The 18,020-nt window shown below is 37.0% G+C and overlaps 1 protein-coding gene across 2 annotated transcripts in view; it reads left to right on the forward strand.

Moving 5' to 3' along the window:
* The window catches only part of RBM25 (RNA binding motif protein 25), a 31,865-nt gene extending 14,283 nt beyond the window's left edge, over positions 1–17,582 (forward strand). The window contains exons 7-19 of one of the 2 annotated variants that reach the window (XM_075754303.1): positions 272–454; positions 2,661–2,714; positions 2,964–3,047; positions 6,638–6,918; positions 7,834–8,056; positions 8,369–8,458; positions 10,111–10,184; positions 10,908–11,058; positions 11,454–11,778; positions 12,808–13,082; positions 13,496–13,594; positions 14,875–14,922; positions 16,021–17,582. In XM_075754303.1, coding sequence (XP_075610418.1) covers positions 272–454; positions 2,661–2,714; positions 2,964–3,047; positions 6,638–6,918; positions 7,834–8,056; positions 8,369–8,458; positions 10,111–10,184; positions 10,908–11,058; positions 11,454–11,778; positions 12,808–13,082; positions 13,496–13,594; positions 14,875–14,922; positions 16,021–16,113 — 1,980 coding nt within the window. In that variant the 3' untranslated portion in view covers positions 16,114–17,582. The remainder of the gene's footprint in view (positions 1–271; positions 455–2,660; positions 2,715–2,963; positions 3,048–6,637; positions 6,919–7,833; positions 8,057–8,368; positions 8,459–10,110; positions 10,185–10,907; positions 11,059–11,453; positions 11,779–12,807; positions 13,083–13,495; positions 13,595–14,874; positions 14,923–16,020) is intronic. The other variant, XM_075754304.1, reaches the window with a different exon arrangement.
* The last annotated feature ends 438 nt before the right edge of the window (positions 17,583–18,020 follow it).

The following is an 18,020-nucleotide window of genomic DNA, read 5'->3' on the forward strand; positions in this document are numbered from 1 at the left end:
TATTTTATTATGAATCCTACGCTTGCTCTCTGCAGCCATCCCACAAGTAAAACTATGTGGTCCTTGCAGTATTGCCAGTGTGAAAAGATCTGACTAAAATAATGCAATTGATAACTACTTGTAGGTGGTTTGATTTTTTGGTTGGTTTTTTTTGTTTTGTTTTTGTAAATGCTGTAGGGGGATGAATGTGATGATCAAAGGTGAACTTATGACATAAAACTAATACTATTCTAAATTTGTTGATTCGGGTTACTTTGCTGTTTTTCCTTAGAACTCCAGACCAGAGACCACAAATGATGACGATGAAGCATTGGATGAGGAAACGAAGAGAAGAGATCAGATAATTAAAGGGGCCATTGAAGTCTTAATACGAGAATATTCCAGCGAGCTCAATGCCCCTTCCCAGGAATCTGACTCTCACCCCAGGAAGAAGAAAAAGGAAAAGAAGGAGGACGTATGTGTTTTGATTTTGGACAAAACAGATTTTTCTTCAACTCACCTTTATATAATGGCCAAACCTTGTGCAAATACTTTAAACCTAAACTTCTGATGAGCAAACAAATCAACAAGCATTGATGTCAGCAGCAGTTTCATTTTTTTTAAGCTGAAAGTTAGTCAGTTATAGATCCCATCCCTTCAGGATGGTTTAGGCATTTAAGCACCTAGACTTCTTGGAACAACAGGTGTGAATCTGGGCAGGATTGAACTGACCTTTCATCCCTCTGAAGGTGGAAATACTGAATTTAGTGCAGTTTAATCTGTATGTCCACGTAGGGATTTTCAGATGAGAACTTAACACCTCCATGTTCCTGCATACTGTCTATTTCCATTGAAAGATGCCAGGGCACTTTTGTAATGTCAGGAATTTGCTCTGGTAGTTTTTGACAAAATTTTTCTTCTTTCTGCTTATAGTATGCATTCTTGTAGTGCGCCTTGATTCAACTGGTTGCAGCTGTCTCTCCAGATGTGGAAGTGCTTCATTAATTGTTTATATGAATACCTCACAAACCTTGGAGGGATCCTTCAGGGATGAAAGGCATATTGTAATCTGCTGCCTTACAAAATCACTTTTACATGCATGTGTCAATTTGGCTGGATTTGATCCGCTGGTTTTCATATATTGTGTAATGCAAAAAAACCCTGTTAAGCAGGAATGAATGTTCTGGTGTAGACCTGCTTCTGTTGATGACCTTTTTATGGAATAAAACAAACCAGAGAAGGGGGAATAAGAATGAGCAAACTCAGACTTAGCTTTTCCAGCCAAGTTTCTAACCAGGGGAAACGGGCTTTCACACCTACCATTCTGCACCTAATATGAAGGAGATTGGAAAATTGTTTGACCACTTAATTGTTTACCCACTTAAGTCTTCTGCAAAGTACCTATTCCAAGGCAATAATGCAGTTTCAAATGCTTGTGGGGTTTAAGTGTGGTGCAAGAAGCAACATCTCCCTCAGGGAGTGAGTGTGTCTTCCCCACAAAATTGTTAGCCGTGGCTGACCTGAGGTATAAGAGTGCTGAGCTGAGAATTTCTTTTTCTTTCCTCTCCCTCTCTTTGGGAGAAGATGCTTTCTTGGATGAGAATTTACAAATGAGTCACTGTCTAATGCTGTTAGCTGTATTTCTTGTTACAAGCATTGTTACAATGTGTATTGTCCTGTGGGTACAGATATATATATATGGCCATGAATAATGCCAGATAGTTAAACACTGTAAGAGACCATTGCAGTCTTGAAAGAGCTGGGTGCTGAGTATGTACCTGGGAGAGAGGGATATTCTTCTAGCTCTGTATGATGTAGAATTTGACCCATCTGAGCTAGTCAAGTAGACAAATAAGTGCTTTTTAAATACATAGCACTTACGGGTTGAAATTACACCTCATCATCCCTCTCGTACTGGGAAGGAGGAAAAGAAACTTGGAAGTTGCCATCTTTGGCCTGTGTGGATAGAGGTGGGAGTGAAGAGATGGTCCTAGTTCGTTGCTCTCTTGTCCTTAAAGGAGAGGGGAGAGAAGGACTGTGGAGGGCGGGGGGAAAGGGAAGATGGATGCAGATATATTGAGGGGGAAGGGGGAGCAGGGAAGCCTGTCAGCTTTGGGGCTGTTGTCCCCTGAGGAGCTTGGTGTGAAGAAGACTCCTGCTGGTGTTACAGCCGAGTCTGTTAGTTCTTCGGGATGAAGGCATGACTGATGTGGGGGAGTTGAAAATGTGTGTGGGGAACTGAGAGTGAGTGGAATCTGGTTTTCAATTTCAAGCACGGGGGAACCTCGCTAATTCGCACTAACTATTAGTTAGTAGGTGCAATCTACCAAATTTTGCGAATTAGCGAGTAAATAAAATCAAGACATACCCACTGCAAATATACTGATCATTTATATTGGCAAGTGTAGCTTAGTCTTGTTTATGATGCTACCATAGCCTACTAATATCCTGTAGTACACTTGTAATTCAGTGAAGTCTTACTAATACGAGACCTCACTATGTATTTTAAGTAGTTCAGAGAAGGGAGAATTAGCGAGGTTCTTCTGTAATTTTGTTGAATCAAAGAAATGAGATCACAGCAATACAATATTGCTTTATAGTACAAACATACAAAACATTGTTTTTCAGAGTAGTGTGCAATCTATTTTTAAAAAAAAAAATCTCCGTGGATTTTTCCGCAGATTTTCCGCAGATTTCCAGTGGCCCCACTGATACCTTATCCACTCATCACCAAGGTTCGTTTACATTGTAGGTTTTGACAATGACTATGTTTACTGCTAGTTGCCAGATTTGTGACTCTTGTCCATCTGATTTTTTTTTTTTCACTCATTAACATCAGACTGTCAGGTTTGGTACTGCAGAAGGACTTTATTTATCTCTTGCAAGACTGGTTGAAAACTTCTAACCTTCAGTTTTTCTCTTGTTCTGCTATGTCTGTACAGATGGCTCTTAATGCTTTTCCTCCTGTCCCCCTTGTTTTTTAGGAGGATATAAATGCTATAGAAATGGAGGAAGACAAAAGAGACCTGATATCAAGAGAGATCAGTAAATTCAGAGACACACACAAGGTAGTATTCTTGTTTTTGCACTTGATACAAATTAGGCTTTTTCAAAATCCAAAAAACCACTATTATAAAATTTAGCAGTACATTGCAGTATCACTTAAAATGATGTTTATATTAGGTTTAATATACATATCGTTCTTTACAAGTCAAAAAAAAAGACAACTACCACGTTAAAGTGGCCCTTGACATCTTTATGCTAAGACTTTGATTGCTACTGATTATTTTGCAGTCTGCTCACTTTAACATGAATAAAGGCAACTTAAGTTTCTACACATACATTAAGTCAAGATATTTATAACTAAAGGCTAAACGGGGCTACAGTATAAGACATACACTTGAGTGTGTTTCTGTAGGTAGATTTGTAACATAATCCAAGATTTTGTGAAGAGTTGAAACTTGAATTAAATTTAAGTCTTTTATTTTAATAGTTCTAAGTTAAGAGTGGGGGAAGATTAAAACTAGGTCAGTGGTTACCAGACTTACCAAACTTTAGATGCATGGAAGAACTGTAAATTCCCATAAAGCTAATCTATTCATTGACCCCCACCATTATGATAGAGATCATATGGTGACTAATGCAAGATGAAACTCACAGCTTGGAAAGTAACATGGAATAGGATGTAAGTATGAGCTTCTGTTTTTTATTATACTTATGGATGCCCCCTCAGAAAAATATGCAAAGGGGTAACTGGCTTGGAACTGTTTGTGCACATCAAGTCCCACCTCAGGGTTCCCACTTACAGAAGTTTCCATTAATGCTAGTGCATCTGTGAATGTTTCTGCTTTGGAAAATGATACTTGTGGATAGTAAAGCACAACTATGCATGTAATGTTCTTATTTTAATGTTTAGCATAAAGTTGGTATTATTTTCTCCCCGACAAGACTGGAATGGTCCTTGGCCTAGGGAAGTATCAGCAAGCTCCTCTTTTGAGCACATATTTATTTCAAAATACCCCTAAACCAATGTTAAAGAAAATGTTGAAGGTACAGCAAGGTGAAGTATGCCCATGTTACTCAGCTTTCCCACATGCAGTCACTGGGGATGGTACCATGTTTTCGCACAACTGTATCAATGTAAACACAAATGACTGCACGTTGTTGTATGTACACACATTCAGTTTTTCTTGACTGAAGTTGTTGGAGATAAAAACCTGGGGAAAAATTCTAGACAAAATCATCTGGAGAAGCTCAGCAATTGAATGTGAAACTGGTCAGTGGTGAAACTTCAGTAGCATTGTGTTCAATTCCAAGCCCCAAGAAGTCACTGGTACTAAGATGCAAACAAGTAATAAGTTTTTTAAAAAAAACAACCAACAAAACAAACAAAAAACATGCTTCGTTGTTTCAGAAGCTGTTGGGCATGTTATTGCCTTTAATCTGTATTATTGGAAGGGCTATTTTGGGTTTCTTAACATGAAAAATCAACTGAAAGTAGTCATTGTGTATATTGGATATGTTTAAAAGGGGCTGTTGAATCTTTAGCAGCTGGCTAGTGAGCACAGTGAACCTTTGCATGTTTTTGGTATGAGTTTATAAAACAATAACCACAGACTGTCAGGGTATCAGCATTGCAGGGGGCGTCCATTTACAGCACGGACGAGTCTGAAGAGAGCTCAAGGTAAAACTTATAATTCTTCTACCTGTTCATTTCTGTTCATTACTTCAATATATCTGATACCGTTCCCATCCCATTACCCTTTCAGATCCCTTATTTAGGCTGATAGAAGTTGATGAGGTCAGATTTTGATTACAAAATAGACCAATTTATTTTTTCAATTGGATTTTAAGAAAGTGGACCTACAAAATGGATTTTAATACACCAAGACTTGTGTGTGTGTATTTACACATATGTGAACATATTTAAAAAAAAAAAAAAAACCCACTCTTGAGAAATTATTTTCTTACCACGAACAAAGTTTTTGAGTGGCAAAAAAGCAGGAGTTCAGCCAAAGAAATTTCTATTGGAACATCTAAGATAACCTGTAAGTATCTACCACTTCAGTATGTAAACTTTTCTTTAAAAGTATATGAAATTTGAGGTAAGTTGGATTTTTAAAAGTTAACAACCTATTTTAACATCTGACCGTACTGAGGTTTAACACTGTAAAGCTCCTGTAAAATACAATCCTTTAGACATTGGTTTTCAGCCCAGTGTATATTGTAGAATCTAAGTTTTGTTTTTTCATACCAGTTTTCTACCAAATCCTACCATTTTTAGTCCCTTTTTCCTTTTGTGATTTCAATGTATCCAACATTGGTTTGCCTGTATTGTGCTATCAATGCAGTTTAGTTTCACTGGATACATTAATCACTAGTGAATTAGCTTTTATTTCTGTAATCCTTTGTCGGTTCTCTGGTCCCTGTGCCTATGGCAGAAGAACACTTATCAGGTAAGATTGCTTTTTAAAGTTGTCTTAAATGCTTTGTTTGAAAGAAAAGAAAAGAAAAAAAAAAAACCAAACCAGAGAAAATGCTGTTTCATTGTTCCAGTTTTTAATTTCATTTCAGTGATGGTAAACGTGGAGCCAAAGGGGATAAACCTGTTTATTCTGCTCAATATTTGTTCAAAAAAGTGGTATTCTGGCATCCATCAGGTTGAAATTTGGTATATTTGGTTGTTATTTGGTATATTTGTGAACCGTGTACTTGCTCTTCCTCCCAGAAACATAGCTTATAGGCAAGGTTAATCCAGTGTTGGCGGTCCATGTCCTAGCACAGCATCTGTAAGTTAACACATAACAATTGCTTCCGAGGATGGATTTATCTATCATTCTGTTGATGTATTTTCTATTGTCTTATAGGAATTTTGGTCATAGGAACTGTTTCTAATTGAAAAAAAAAAAAAAAGTGGCAATTTTGTACAATTTTTAGTAAAACTGTAGCAGGTAACCCTTTAGTTTCTGTGTTTCAAAAGAGCTATTTCCAACCTTTTTTTAACTCTCTCCATCTTGCAGTGGTGGAAGTTAAGGATTCCATTCTGCAGAGTCCAGTTCTTACCAATGAACTGTTAGAACTTTTTTAGGGAGGGAAAAGGGGAAAGGTTGCAGCTCTCTTCACTGTTTAACCACATGCACCACGTGTAAGTGGATAAATTTCTTTACCCAAGTTTTCATATAGGATGGTTTTGGTCTGTCAAGACTTCTGGGAAATGACTCACTGTCCCAGTAAGCATTCCACTGAAATGTATTTTCCTAGGTGAACGGAATTAATTTTATCAGCTAGAAGTTCACTTTGTTTGTACCCAAGGGGCTTATAGGGCCAATGGAATTTATTGCCCACCTGAATTACGACTGGCAGTGCACTGTGTATGTGCAGTTTAGTCAGCTTATAATACAAGGCCAGCCCTACTCTGCTAAGGTTGGAGATTGCTGGTCTGTGTAGATCTATGCTTTTGCACGAAACTTAGTCTTGTGATTGCTGCATTTTGATTTCATACTTATGAGTTCCAAAAAATACCCACAAAACCCTATTTAATATTTTAAAATCAGTGGCGGTTTTGGTATTTCCATTACCAGCCTTGTGTGTTGCGCCGGGAATATCTAGTTCCTCTAACTACAGAATTAACTATGAAAGTTCTCTTGTTGGTTTTTAGAAACTGGAGGAGGAAAAAGGCAAAAAGGAGAAAGAAAGACAGGAAATTGAAAAAGAACGCAGAGAAAGAGAAAGGGAACGAGAGCGTGAACGAGAAAGGAGGGAGCGTGAAAGAGAGAGGGAGCGTGAACGAGAGAAGGAGAAGGAACGGGAGCGTGAACGAGAGCGAGATAGGGATCGTGATCGAACTAAGGACCGAGACAGAGACCGCGAACGAGACCGAGATCGTGACAGAGATCGTGAAAGGAGTTCAGATCGCAACAAGGATCGGAGCAGATCAAGGTAAATGTACTTGAGTTGCTATTTATTTCAGTTTTTCCTTGTGCTGTTTACTCAGTGTGTCCAGTTCAGCCACTCAAAAGAGAATGGTCCTTTTCAAAGATGACAAGTAAAAACAGGAAATCAAAATTTTAGAAAGTGTTGTATTTACACAAATTGGAAGAACACTTGATTCCCTCCGCAGCAGAGGAATAAGGACTGCAATATGCAGTAAGCAACCACCCAACCATGACTTAAGCATATTGGTTTTATCTCAAATCTCTCTTTTTTCATGGGTAGCTTTATTCTTACTTGAGATTCTCATAAGCTAAAAGATACCACAAACATAAGTAGGTTTTACCTTTTCCTTTGGTATGTGGGGTTGATTTTGGGGTGGGTTTTTTTTTGGTTTTTTATGTGCGTTTTTGATTTTTTTACTAAAAGCAAGGGGACTCCTCTGTCAGTCTTAAGCTGTAACTAATCATGTTAGGCTCTAGATGCTGCTTTTTCTCTCTTCACCATAGAAAAAATAGCTGTTTCACCTTTGAACCCTACTGACAAGATGATTTAGTTTTTCTGTAAGCCACGTAAACATGAAGGATTTATTAAGCATACCCTTTATTTATGAGTTTTTTAGCTGTCAGTTACTTATGAAGAACTATTAACACAATCTGATAAATTGCCATGTGCTCACACTTAGTTTCTGTAGATATCACTATTTAGTGCTCAAACAACTATTTTTAGGTAAATGGTTTTTTTAACACATTAGAAATACTGATTTATGCCCACTGCTATATCAGCTAATCATCTTGTATAGTTGCAGGAGAAGAATAACTTGCAAGATGCTATAAATAGTGCATTATGCATTTGAACTTAAATGACTTGATTGAGTGGAGAGGAAGGCTCTGTACTTAACTTCGGACTTTTTCCTTCCTTCAGAGAAAAAAGCAGAGACAGAGAAAGAGAACGAGAACGAGAGAGGGAAAGAGAACGAGAACGAGAGAGGGAAAGAGAACGAGAACGAGAGAGGGAAAGAGAACGAGAACGGGAACGAGAACGGGAGAAGGATAAGAAGAGAGACCGAGAAGAAGATGAAGAAGATGCCTATGAACGCCGAAAACTAGAGAGGAAACTGCGGGAAAAAGAAGCTGCATATCAAGAGGTAGGTTGGCATTTTTAAGGTTCCTTAAGGAAAAAAATGTTTCTGAGGGGTTATTAGAAGCCTTCTACTATAAAATACGTCATTCCTTCTCCCTCTTCTTTTCCTAAATACACTTTTAATCCTTTGACTACATGAATTGGGGCAGAAGTCACTGTCAGAACAACTTTGAACTTCTTATTTTGGCATTTTAAGTTATAACTAACTTAATTTTAATGCAGTTGGTTTTAAACAATAATCCAAACTAACTTCAAAGTAGTACCACTGTTCTTAACGTTCTCGAGATTGGAGTGTGTGTCTTTTCTTCTGTTGTAGCGTCTTAAAAACTGGGAAATCAGGGAACGGAAGAAAAGTCGAGAATATGAAAAAGAGGCTGAAAGGGAAGAGGAAAGAAGAAGGGAAATGGTAAGGTTTAAAGTTTTACTTGTAATTTTCCCCCCCTTGTTCTGTGTGTCCCATTTAGAATGCAACATTCTCCTGCTATCTTTATGGATAATAATAGAGCTCTCATTTTGTATAAACACCATGTATGTTTTTATACAAAATAAAAAGTGAATAGACTTGAAACAGAAGATGTTTAATAAGTGGGAGTACTATTGAGAATCTGGAAAACTAAGCCTAGTGGCTTGGTCTTGTGAAGACAAAAAAATGAGAAGTAGGCAGCTGCAAAATACTGTGGCTTGATCATCATGCGCTATTACATCTGTAACCTGTATTTGTGTCAGATTTGTAGCAAAACCTACTATATGTTCTATGTCATGCAGGTGGAACTAGACCAGTCTTTTCACTTCCAACCTGCTCACATGCCTGAACCTTCTATAATACTCTACATCTAAGCACTTTGCAAATTTCTGTCTTCTGTTCATTAGTTATGAAATTATCCGTTATGAATGTAATGCTTGGAAGTTTTGTCCAAAAAGACATCTTTGGAAGATAGAAACTCTCGTAATCTCATAGTTTTGTGCTAAAGCGTAAATAAGCTATTTTAAATTATGGTGGTGTTATTTCACTTCACAGTTCTCCCAGAGAAGGAGAGAAGATATGAGAGAGTTCTAAGTAGGAGACGGATTTGGGAATTACTTCAGAGCTAAATATGCAGAGAGACACAGCAAGGGGGGGAGGGGAAGAAAATTAGAAAATATCTCTGAGTTAAATCTGAAACATTTTTTTCCCCTCTCAAGCATTTAGGGGGAAAAATTAGATTCCAATTAAACAATGTATTTTCTATTCATGATCTTCCTGGATGCTGGCTATGGATGGCAGTTGTGTAGAGACTGGTGTTAAATTTGGTGCCGAACTTACAACCATAATTTGTTTCTCAAAATCATTGTTGTAGAAATATCGTATTGTTGGTTTAATGATACTGCTTGGATACAGGTTTGAGTGCCCTAATTTATATTCTCCTTAAAGAAGTGCTTTCTTTTTTTCATTTTATCAGAGGGGGGAAAAAATTCTTTCCTCACTATCCCCATTGCCGTCTTCAGTTTTGGGCCATGCATTAGTACAGCGCTACGTGGTTTGGAGTAGTAACACAACAGGACAGTGCTTATCCTAGAAGTATCTATTAGATTAGTTTCTGTGCATAACTAAATCTTTTATTTTTTTAAAGTAAAGCTCTTGAAACAAAACAGTACTGATAAAATTCACTTAAACTCCCATGTTAAAATATCCAATACCAGACTTAAGGATTTGAAGAACAGGAAATCTGATCCTCCTCTTCTGTGATGTAAAAAAAAAAAAAAGGGGGGGGGGGAAGAGGATATATTTTAAAACCCTTTGAAATGCTAATACCGGAACAGTAGTCTGCTAATCAGACATGATTTCAGTGGACCTAATGGATGTACTATCTGCTATTGAACATAGAGCAAGTTGACTGGTCCCTGGAAGGTGATGCAATTCCAAACCCTTTCAATTTTCTGTATGGAAAACTCTGTACTCTTACTTTGAGGCATAGTAGATATTAAATTAACTTACTAATGACATTACTAAATTTTAAACTCTAGGAAGGAAAACCAGGAATCCTTTTGTAACATTACTTATGTTTCAATTTCTTGCAGGCAAAAGAAGCCAAACGGTTAAAAGAATTCTTAGAAGATTATGATGATGACAGAGATGATCCAAAATACTACAGGTATGTCTTCATACTGATTCCTAACAATAAAATCTTCGTTGTTAGTTTTAATGCAGTTGTGGAATTTGTTGGCAGAGCCTTACGGAATTTATAGTTGAATGATTATGTGGCAGTGTAAGGGTCATATAATTATCTAAACTATTTCAGTGTCACCTGGTAAGTGCCAGAGGGAAAAGGGGAATGCCTTACTGCTACTTGTTAAAGCTTGGGAGTAGCTACTCCTTCCTATCATTTAACTTGTGGGTGAGTTGGAGCAGAGGTCAGTGTAATGCCAAAATAAGGTGATGGAGGCAGAAAGAAGGCATCCAGAATGTCTCTAAAAAATTCACTACAAGCAAGCTGTAAATTGTACAAAGAATAAGCTTGTTAACTCTGTAAAGGATGGGGAAGGCCCTTCAGCAGCATGGGACTAAAACTTGCATCAGACTAATTTAGCAGAACTGGTTCTTGTCAAATAAAAACCTGTAAGATAATTTGATTCTTTTTTTCTAAGATCAGCAGTCACATTCTCTACATCTGTTTAATGTAATGGGGTAAATTCTGCTTAGTAATGTAGGGAACTGGTATCTTAGATTCTTCTATTACAAAAATAGAGAACACTAGATGTTTTTGAGTCTTATTTTCATTTAGTGGAAGGTACATCTGTATAAGGTATTTCTTGTATTGTGGTACAACTTTCTCATTGGAATGTTCTTTGAAGTACAAAATCCGTATTTTTTGTAGGGGTAGTGCTCTTCAGAAGAGGCTACGAGACAGGGAGAAAGAGATGGAAGCAGATGAACGGGATAGAAAAAGGGAAAAGGAAGAATTAGAAGAAATTAGGCAGCGTCTTCTGGCAGAAGGACACCCAGATCCAGATGCAGAACTCCAGAGGGTAAGTAGCTGTTGGTCTGACAGGAGAGAGAAGGGGGGGGGGGGGGGGAAGTCCCTGGTATTCTGGTGGTATTGAGCAAAATTGTGTAAGAGATGTGATATTGTGTAGAGAAAGTTAATATTTGCTCTGTTCACTTTTTCTTTAAAAGGAGTCCACATAAACAGTAAGAACACTGGAAACAAAAAATAACTTTTCTAGATCTATGTTTGGATGGAGTTAGAAAACAAATTTGGATTAATCAGTATTTCTGACTATAATGGCAGTAGTTGCATGTATTTGTTCTTGTTCTTGACTAACAGAGACTTCTTCAGGAAACAGAGGGTCTTTTAGATTCTTTTCAAACAGTGCTATTTTTGAGAAAGCTTCTTTTTTGCTAATTGTCTGTGTCATTGTAGATGGAGCAGGAGGCTGAGCGGCGTAGGCAGCCACAAATAAAACAAGAGCCAGAATCTGAGGAGGAAGAGGAAGAAAAGGCAGAAAAAGAGGAAAAAAGAGAAGAGCCGGAGGAAGAGGAGGAGGAGCCTGAACAAAAGCCCTGCCTTAAACCAACTTTACGACCCATCAGTTCTGCCCCATCTGTTTCCTCTGCTAGTGGAAATGCAACCCCTAACACACCTGGTGATGAATCTCCCTGTGGCATTATTATCCCTCATGAAAATTCACCTGATCAACAGCAGCCAGAAGAGCATCGGCCCAAAATAGGACTTAGCCTCAAATTGGGCAAGTTTACATTTTATCTTAATGTTCCATATGGGATCAGAATGCAAAGAATGCCAAGCGGAGTAGCCACACAGTTTTCCAAATACATTGTATTTTTGACATACTTATATCAAGTTGTTGTTACCCAGACACTGTGCTTGATTTCTCCTATCCAGAAGATACCTTCTGTAGATCTCACTTCTTCCAAAATCTGGAGGGGAAAAAGGGAGGGAAGTTTTGGCATCCTCAAGGCTTAATTTTTTTAGGAATGCTCTGAGCTGGGATTAGTTACTTCCACATGCTTTTTTGCCTTAATAGATCTCTAAATATCTCTTTTAAAACTCATTGGTACTTTTCATTGATGTAAGTATATGTTAGATTTAAGCCCTAGATACTTCTTAGGTTTATTCACACAGACCCTTTTAAATGAAGAAAACTGAAAATTAGATTATTTTTCTTTCTCTTAAGAGTAGCACAATGAATTGATGACAGTTGCAGATGCAACACAAGTGTAGAGTTCCTTAGTACTTCACCAATTTTGTAGTGTTTTAAAAAAAAAAATTCTGAGCAGCACACCTAAGGATATTTATATTGCAGAAGGTTTGTGCATTTATTATTTATTATTTTGATTAAATTATACCAGGGCTGCAGTTTGAGCTCACACTGTGTTACATCTTGAATGAAGAGAGACTGTACGGTATTAAGCTAACTCATTAACGCTTTTCCTACAGCTAGATTCATTGCAACCTTTCACTTCTGTGCTCTGCCTCTGCTAGAGTTTGAACTCATGCTGTAGCCCTCCCTGAGTGAGTGTGCTAATTGGTTTCAATGCAGAGAAGAAAGACCCTATTTTTCAAACTTCAATCAAAAATCTTGAACAAACTCAGTTTGAGATCTTTACCTCTTTTGCCATTGAGGTTGAAATGCTGATTCTAGGCGTTCACAGACATTTATATAACATACAAACCAATATTCCTCAAGAAACGTGTGAAAGGCAAACTAGCTTACGTTGCAGTTTATGAATGTGTTATTCTGTCTTTTTGGTTGTAGGTGCCTGCAATAGTCCTAATCAGCCCAATGCTGTAAAAAGGAAGAAGCTTGCTGTGGATAGTGTTTTCAATAAATTTGATGATGAAGACAGTGATGATGTGCCCCGGAAAAGGAAACTTGTCCCCCTGGATTATGGAGAAGAAGATAAAAGCAATATCAAAGGCAGTGTCAATACAGAAGAAAAACGTAAACATATTAAGAGTCTCATTGAGAAGATTCCCACAGCAAAACCAGAGCTCTTTGCTTATCCTCTTGACTGGTCAATTGTGGATTCAGTAAGTTGATTTAACCATTCACAAAAAAGCTTATTTTTTTCCAAACAAACCTTGGAATTAAATAGAAAAACAATGTTCCTGTGATGCCAGTGGATTGCAACAGCAGCATCTAATAGAGTCAAACTTGAATACTGTATTTCGTGTCTGTTACAATACTTACTCTGAAGTATGCCTGCTTATTTTTGTTTAGTGTCTTCTGAATTGTTGCTACAAATTGTCTAGCAGTTTTGTGGAAGGGGGAAAAAGGTCCTGTAAAAATATGTTTGAATGGCTGTCAGAAACACTTGCAGATGCCGGATCACTAGGGGTTATCTCTAGGGTAGCCAAGTGTATTGTTTGCTATCTGGCAGTATTGTTTCAAGACAGTAAAGTTTATGGAAATTATGGTTGGGGGTTTTTTTTCTTTTTTCCAGACACTAATGGAACGTCGAATTAGACCGTGGATCAACAAGAAAATAATAGAATATATTGGTGAAGAAGAAGCCACGCTAGTTGACTTTGTCTGTTCTAAGGTTAATATCTTCCACTTACCGTGTGAAGTCTGGGGTTTGCTCCCTGTTTAAGCTGTAGCAATGACTGCAGTATCTGTATTTGAAGGCAGTCTGTTCTTAGCTTCTCTGTAATCTATGGTATTGGTCAGCAGATACAATTGCTGTACTTGGAATCAATATACACCCTGATGTTTTAAAAGTTTCCTCCTTTAATGGTTATGCACAATATGTACGTGCTAGATGATCTCTGTTATCCGTTAGATAAATGTATGGAACTGGATTGAAGAAATGAGCAGTTGACAAGAGCAGCTGTTTTAACTCACAGTTTTCTCATTAGGTTTCACAGTTAACATCTCATTGGCCATTAACATTTTTAACTTAAAAATAGGATTTGTGTGAATTCAGGGGGACAAAAAAGCCAGTAGCTTGATTTTACATACATTTTTAGATTAACTTCTTAAAAAGCTTTTTAGATGCTGTTGTTGCTTTAGTGGTAAGCAAATACTAAGGTTTTAGAGTTAGCATTAGAAGTCATTCTGGTATACTTTTCAGCCATTGCATGACTTGTTTAAACCAAACTCTGCATAGCTGCTTCAGTCAAATTACAAACTAAATTGTAGTAACTTGCCTTTTTAAATCTGTCACGACAATTCTGTGGGTTTTCATCAATAGGGAATTCCAAAAAGTCTTTTCAGCTTTCATGGCACCTCACGTTCATAATGGTTTGTCTTTTATGGCTACTGTATGAGAGGCAAAGCAAGTGATAGTTTTGTGGCACAGGTAGAAAGTAAAAAGTAGAGGTGAATATTTGCCAAGCTTAAATTATATATATTTTTAAAAAATGCCATTTTCTAGTGTTGAAAGACAACTTACTTGGTTCTGAAAAAAAAAATATTTAAATACTTAACAGGCAGATAAAAAATTCAGTTATGAAGAGTGATACAGGAAGAATTTTGCCTTTGTCTTCCATTAGGAATTCATTGTTGAAGGAAGGGAGTTTATTCCTTAAATTAGGAGAGCTTATTTGGAGATGTAAGAATAGACAGCAAATACAAGACCTGTTAAATCTCTGGAGTTTCCTGAAATTTGTATCTCAGTAACTAGCTGTAAACTAGCACTCACTGTCATGGAATCTGATGTTGGTTAATACTAACCCTGGCTAATACTGGGAACTAATGAACTGGAAATACTTTTTTTGTATGTGGAAAGCATTCAAAATCCTTGAAGTAACTGGGTTTTGTCCAAAGATGTCTGCATGGTTTACTCTGAGTTTTCAGTCTAAAACCATTTGTTTCTTTCAGGTTATGGCTCACAGCTCACCACAGAGCATACTGGATGATGTTGCCATGGTAAGCAGAAATTGTGTCACTGATACATCTTCTACATTATACTGAAGCTAATAGTCAATTGTGTGAAATAGGAGTCCATAACAGAAATATTTAGCCTTCATAGAACATGCATAGAAAATGTGCATTAGATATGAAAGCTGTTTTGATTAAACAGATCATGCTAGCACAGGCATGGTGTTGCAGTTACAGCATGTAGGTAGAAATTACTGATTCCTGTTCAGAATTTCTCAGTATTCAGAAATGCGGAAGATTCTGTCCCTAACAGTAGAGGTAAAAATCAACAATAACAGAACTGTATCAGAAATATAAACTTTTATTCCTTCTCTAGATTTTTATAATTACTGGTTTAATCTATTCCTAATTAATGAAAAAAAAAAAAGTGATGTTTCTCTAGAAGAGCAAAAGCTCTTTTTTGGCTGGTGTTGGAAGAGAGAAACTTTATGAAATAATGCTACTGTTTCACCATGTTTGCATACACTGAAAGGTAAATAAAAACTAATTGTTCACTCTCTTCCAGTAAGAAAACTTGGAGGCAGAATTGGTAGGAGCCAGTTGCATAGCAGAATTTAGTAGGTTGTTCTTGGTGTGACTAGTAGGTCACCTGGTGAACTTCCTCAGAGATGTTGTGCATGCTGAAAGTTTGCATAGAGTCAAGAAAAGCCTGGATAATAAGCTCAGGGAACAGAAATCCATTGCGGAATTACTTAATAAATATCCAAGGAAGTTCCAAGCTGAAAATGAGCAGAGACTAGGAGAGAATTAAGGGAAAATACCACATGTGTATGTTGTGTTCTTACATTCTTCCCAAGCCTGCTGTTTCTCTGCCTCTTCCCAAGCCACTTTTGGAGACTAAGATACTGGTACTTTTATCTCTTTGTGCTCAACAGCTGCATTATACAAGTATGTAACGAGAGCCTAGTCAAGTCAGGTCACAAATGCAGGACAGACAAATTCACTGAAGTTTTATCTGGTGCCTCACTCAAAGGCTTAACTTGGATTGTACTACCCCCACTTTGTAGTTCTGATGTGTCTAGAATTAGTCTTTGTAACTGGAATGCCTAACCTAAAAATAATCTATAAAATGTGTATTTCCTACAGGTACTAGATGAAGAAGCTGAAGTTTTCATAGTCAAAATGTGGAGGTTGTTGATATACGAGACAGAAGCAAAGAAGATTGGTCTAGTGAAATAAAGCACTCTCCTTGCTTCTAGGGTTCCATTTCAATTTCGGGCTTTTTTTTTCCCCATTATTCAAAGACTTTGAATTTTCTCTGTTCTCAGAGACTTGAGACCTGTATTTTTTTATGTAGAAAATGTGAATTTTTTTGTCCTCCACTCTGAGGCCCCTTTTACCCTTCTCAGTTAGTTATCTGAATCCTGCATTGATTCTCTTTATAATTCACAAGGTACAATTACCGGTATGTTTTATAAGCTGCAGCTACTGTACACACTCTCTGGTAATTTTGTTATGTTACTCTGATTCTTGTAAATATTAAGAAAAGAAAAAAAAGCCCCTGTTTTGCAAAACATTTGCACTTAATGTGGAACTATATCAGTTACAGATGAAGACAACTGATTTTACTGCAAATTTATCAGCGCTTTTTTTTTTTTTGCATACTCTCCCTCTTTATTTAAGGAATGATCAGATTACAATTTAAAAATAAGTGGCTTGAGCTGCTTTCACAGAACAGCTTTGTGTGTTCATTTGGTCCCCTCATCTGACTCTGGAAAAGCAGTTCCCTCAGACTTTCCATTCTGATGTGAACCAGCAGTACTCCTGGTACTTTGTTGCCCATTTAGAAATATGAATGAAGCTGGGAACTTAATCTCTTGCAGAAGTTCTGCTTCTTTCCTACAAAGTGCAAATTGCAGGAAGTTTTTTATTCTTTGCTCAGTTAAAACAAGAGCAGGACCTCAATTCAGTGAGTGCTATTTAATGAGATTTTTTTTTAAACAACCTAGGATACCTTCTGCTGAATTTCGTTTTACCCCTTCCCTATTATCCCTTCTGTCTCCAAAATAATCAGATGGATTTTTTTTTTTAAAGGAATTATTTTTAAAAGCATTTTTTTAGTATTTAGGAAAATACCATTTTGGATATAACTGACCATAGCAGTTGACAAAAACTAAACCCTAAGTTTTCAAACAAAGCCAAAATCTTGTTTTTATCCATACTGTTAAACGAGTCCCGACTTCTGTTGTCTACTGTAAGCAGTCTATTGTCCACAAAAAGAGGGTGATATTTTCCTGCCTTGTTTGTATGGATTTTTATAAATAGGCTGATATGGTATAAATGATGAGATGTACTGTAAACTGCATTTTTTATCTCATACCTGAGTAAGAAAACAAATCGATAATGTGCTACGAGCTGTTTTGATTGCAGGAGGACTGTGTTCCAGGGAGCAAACTGTCTCAAAAACATTTTTAATTTTTAAACACGATTCTTATTAGCAAACAAATTAAGTAAAGGTGTTCCAGTATCTCTATATTGTATTTAACTGAAGGATACAGGTTGACCTGTTCAGAAAACATAACTGTGACCTTGAGTTACCAGTTCTTTGTATCTGGAGAGGAAACTTGAAAACACTGTTCTTAACAAATGGGATCGTGTAAAGGTTCCACCATGTAAATATTTCAGATATTAAAAATGTATATATTTGATTTAAGGGCTGACATTCTTTTGGAGTCTTGTGCAGCATGCGATTATATTTAACACTGCTTTCTGAATCAATGACTGTTCACAAATTAGGGGTGGGTTTTTTTAAAACTATGTCCTGCTTTGTCAGGTGACTAGAAGCCTTCAAATGCAGATGTGATCCAAATATGTTCTTTCTCATCCCTGTAATACACACCACAAAATGTTCTTTTTTTAACTTGAAGTGTAATGCTCAGATGTTTTTATGTTGTGCTTGAGTTTGTGTGAGAATGTTTGTTTTGTTTTACATACTTCCATGCTGCAACCTTCCTTTTTTTTTCCTGCAACTTGATGTTACCCTAAGAAGTTACTTCTCCATTCTCCCTGTACATTTTTGCATCAGCATTTACAAAAATTCTCCAAATTCTAAATAAATTCAAAACTTGCTCTGTTTGTAGTAAATA

The sequence above is a fragment of the Balearica regulorum genome, chromosome 5 (assembly GCF_011004875.1).
Source record: "Balearica regulorum gibbericeps isolate bBalReg1 chromosome 5, bBalReg1.pri, whole genome shotgun sequence".
NCBI lineage: Eukaryota > Metazoa > Chordata > Aves > Gruiformes > Gruidae > Balearica > Balearica regulorum.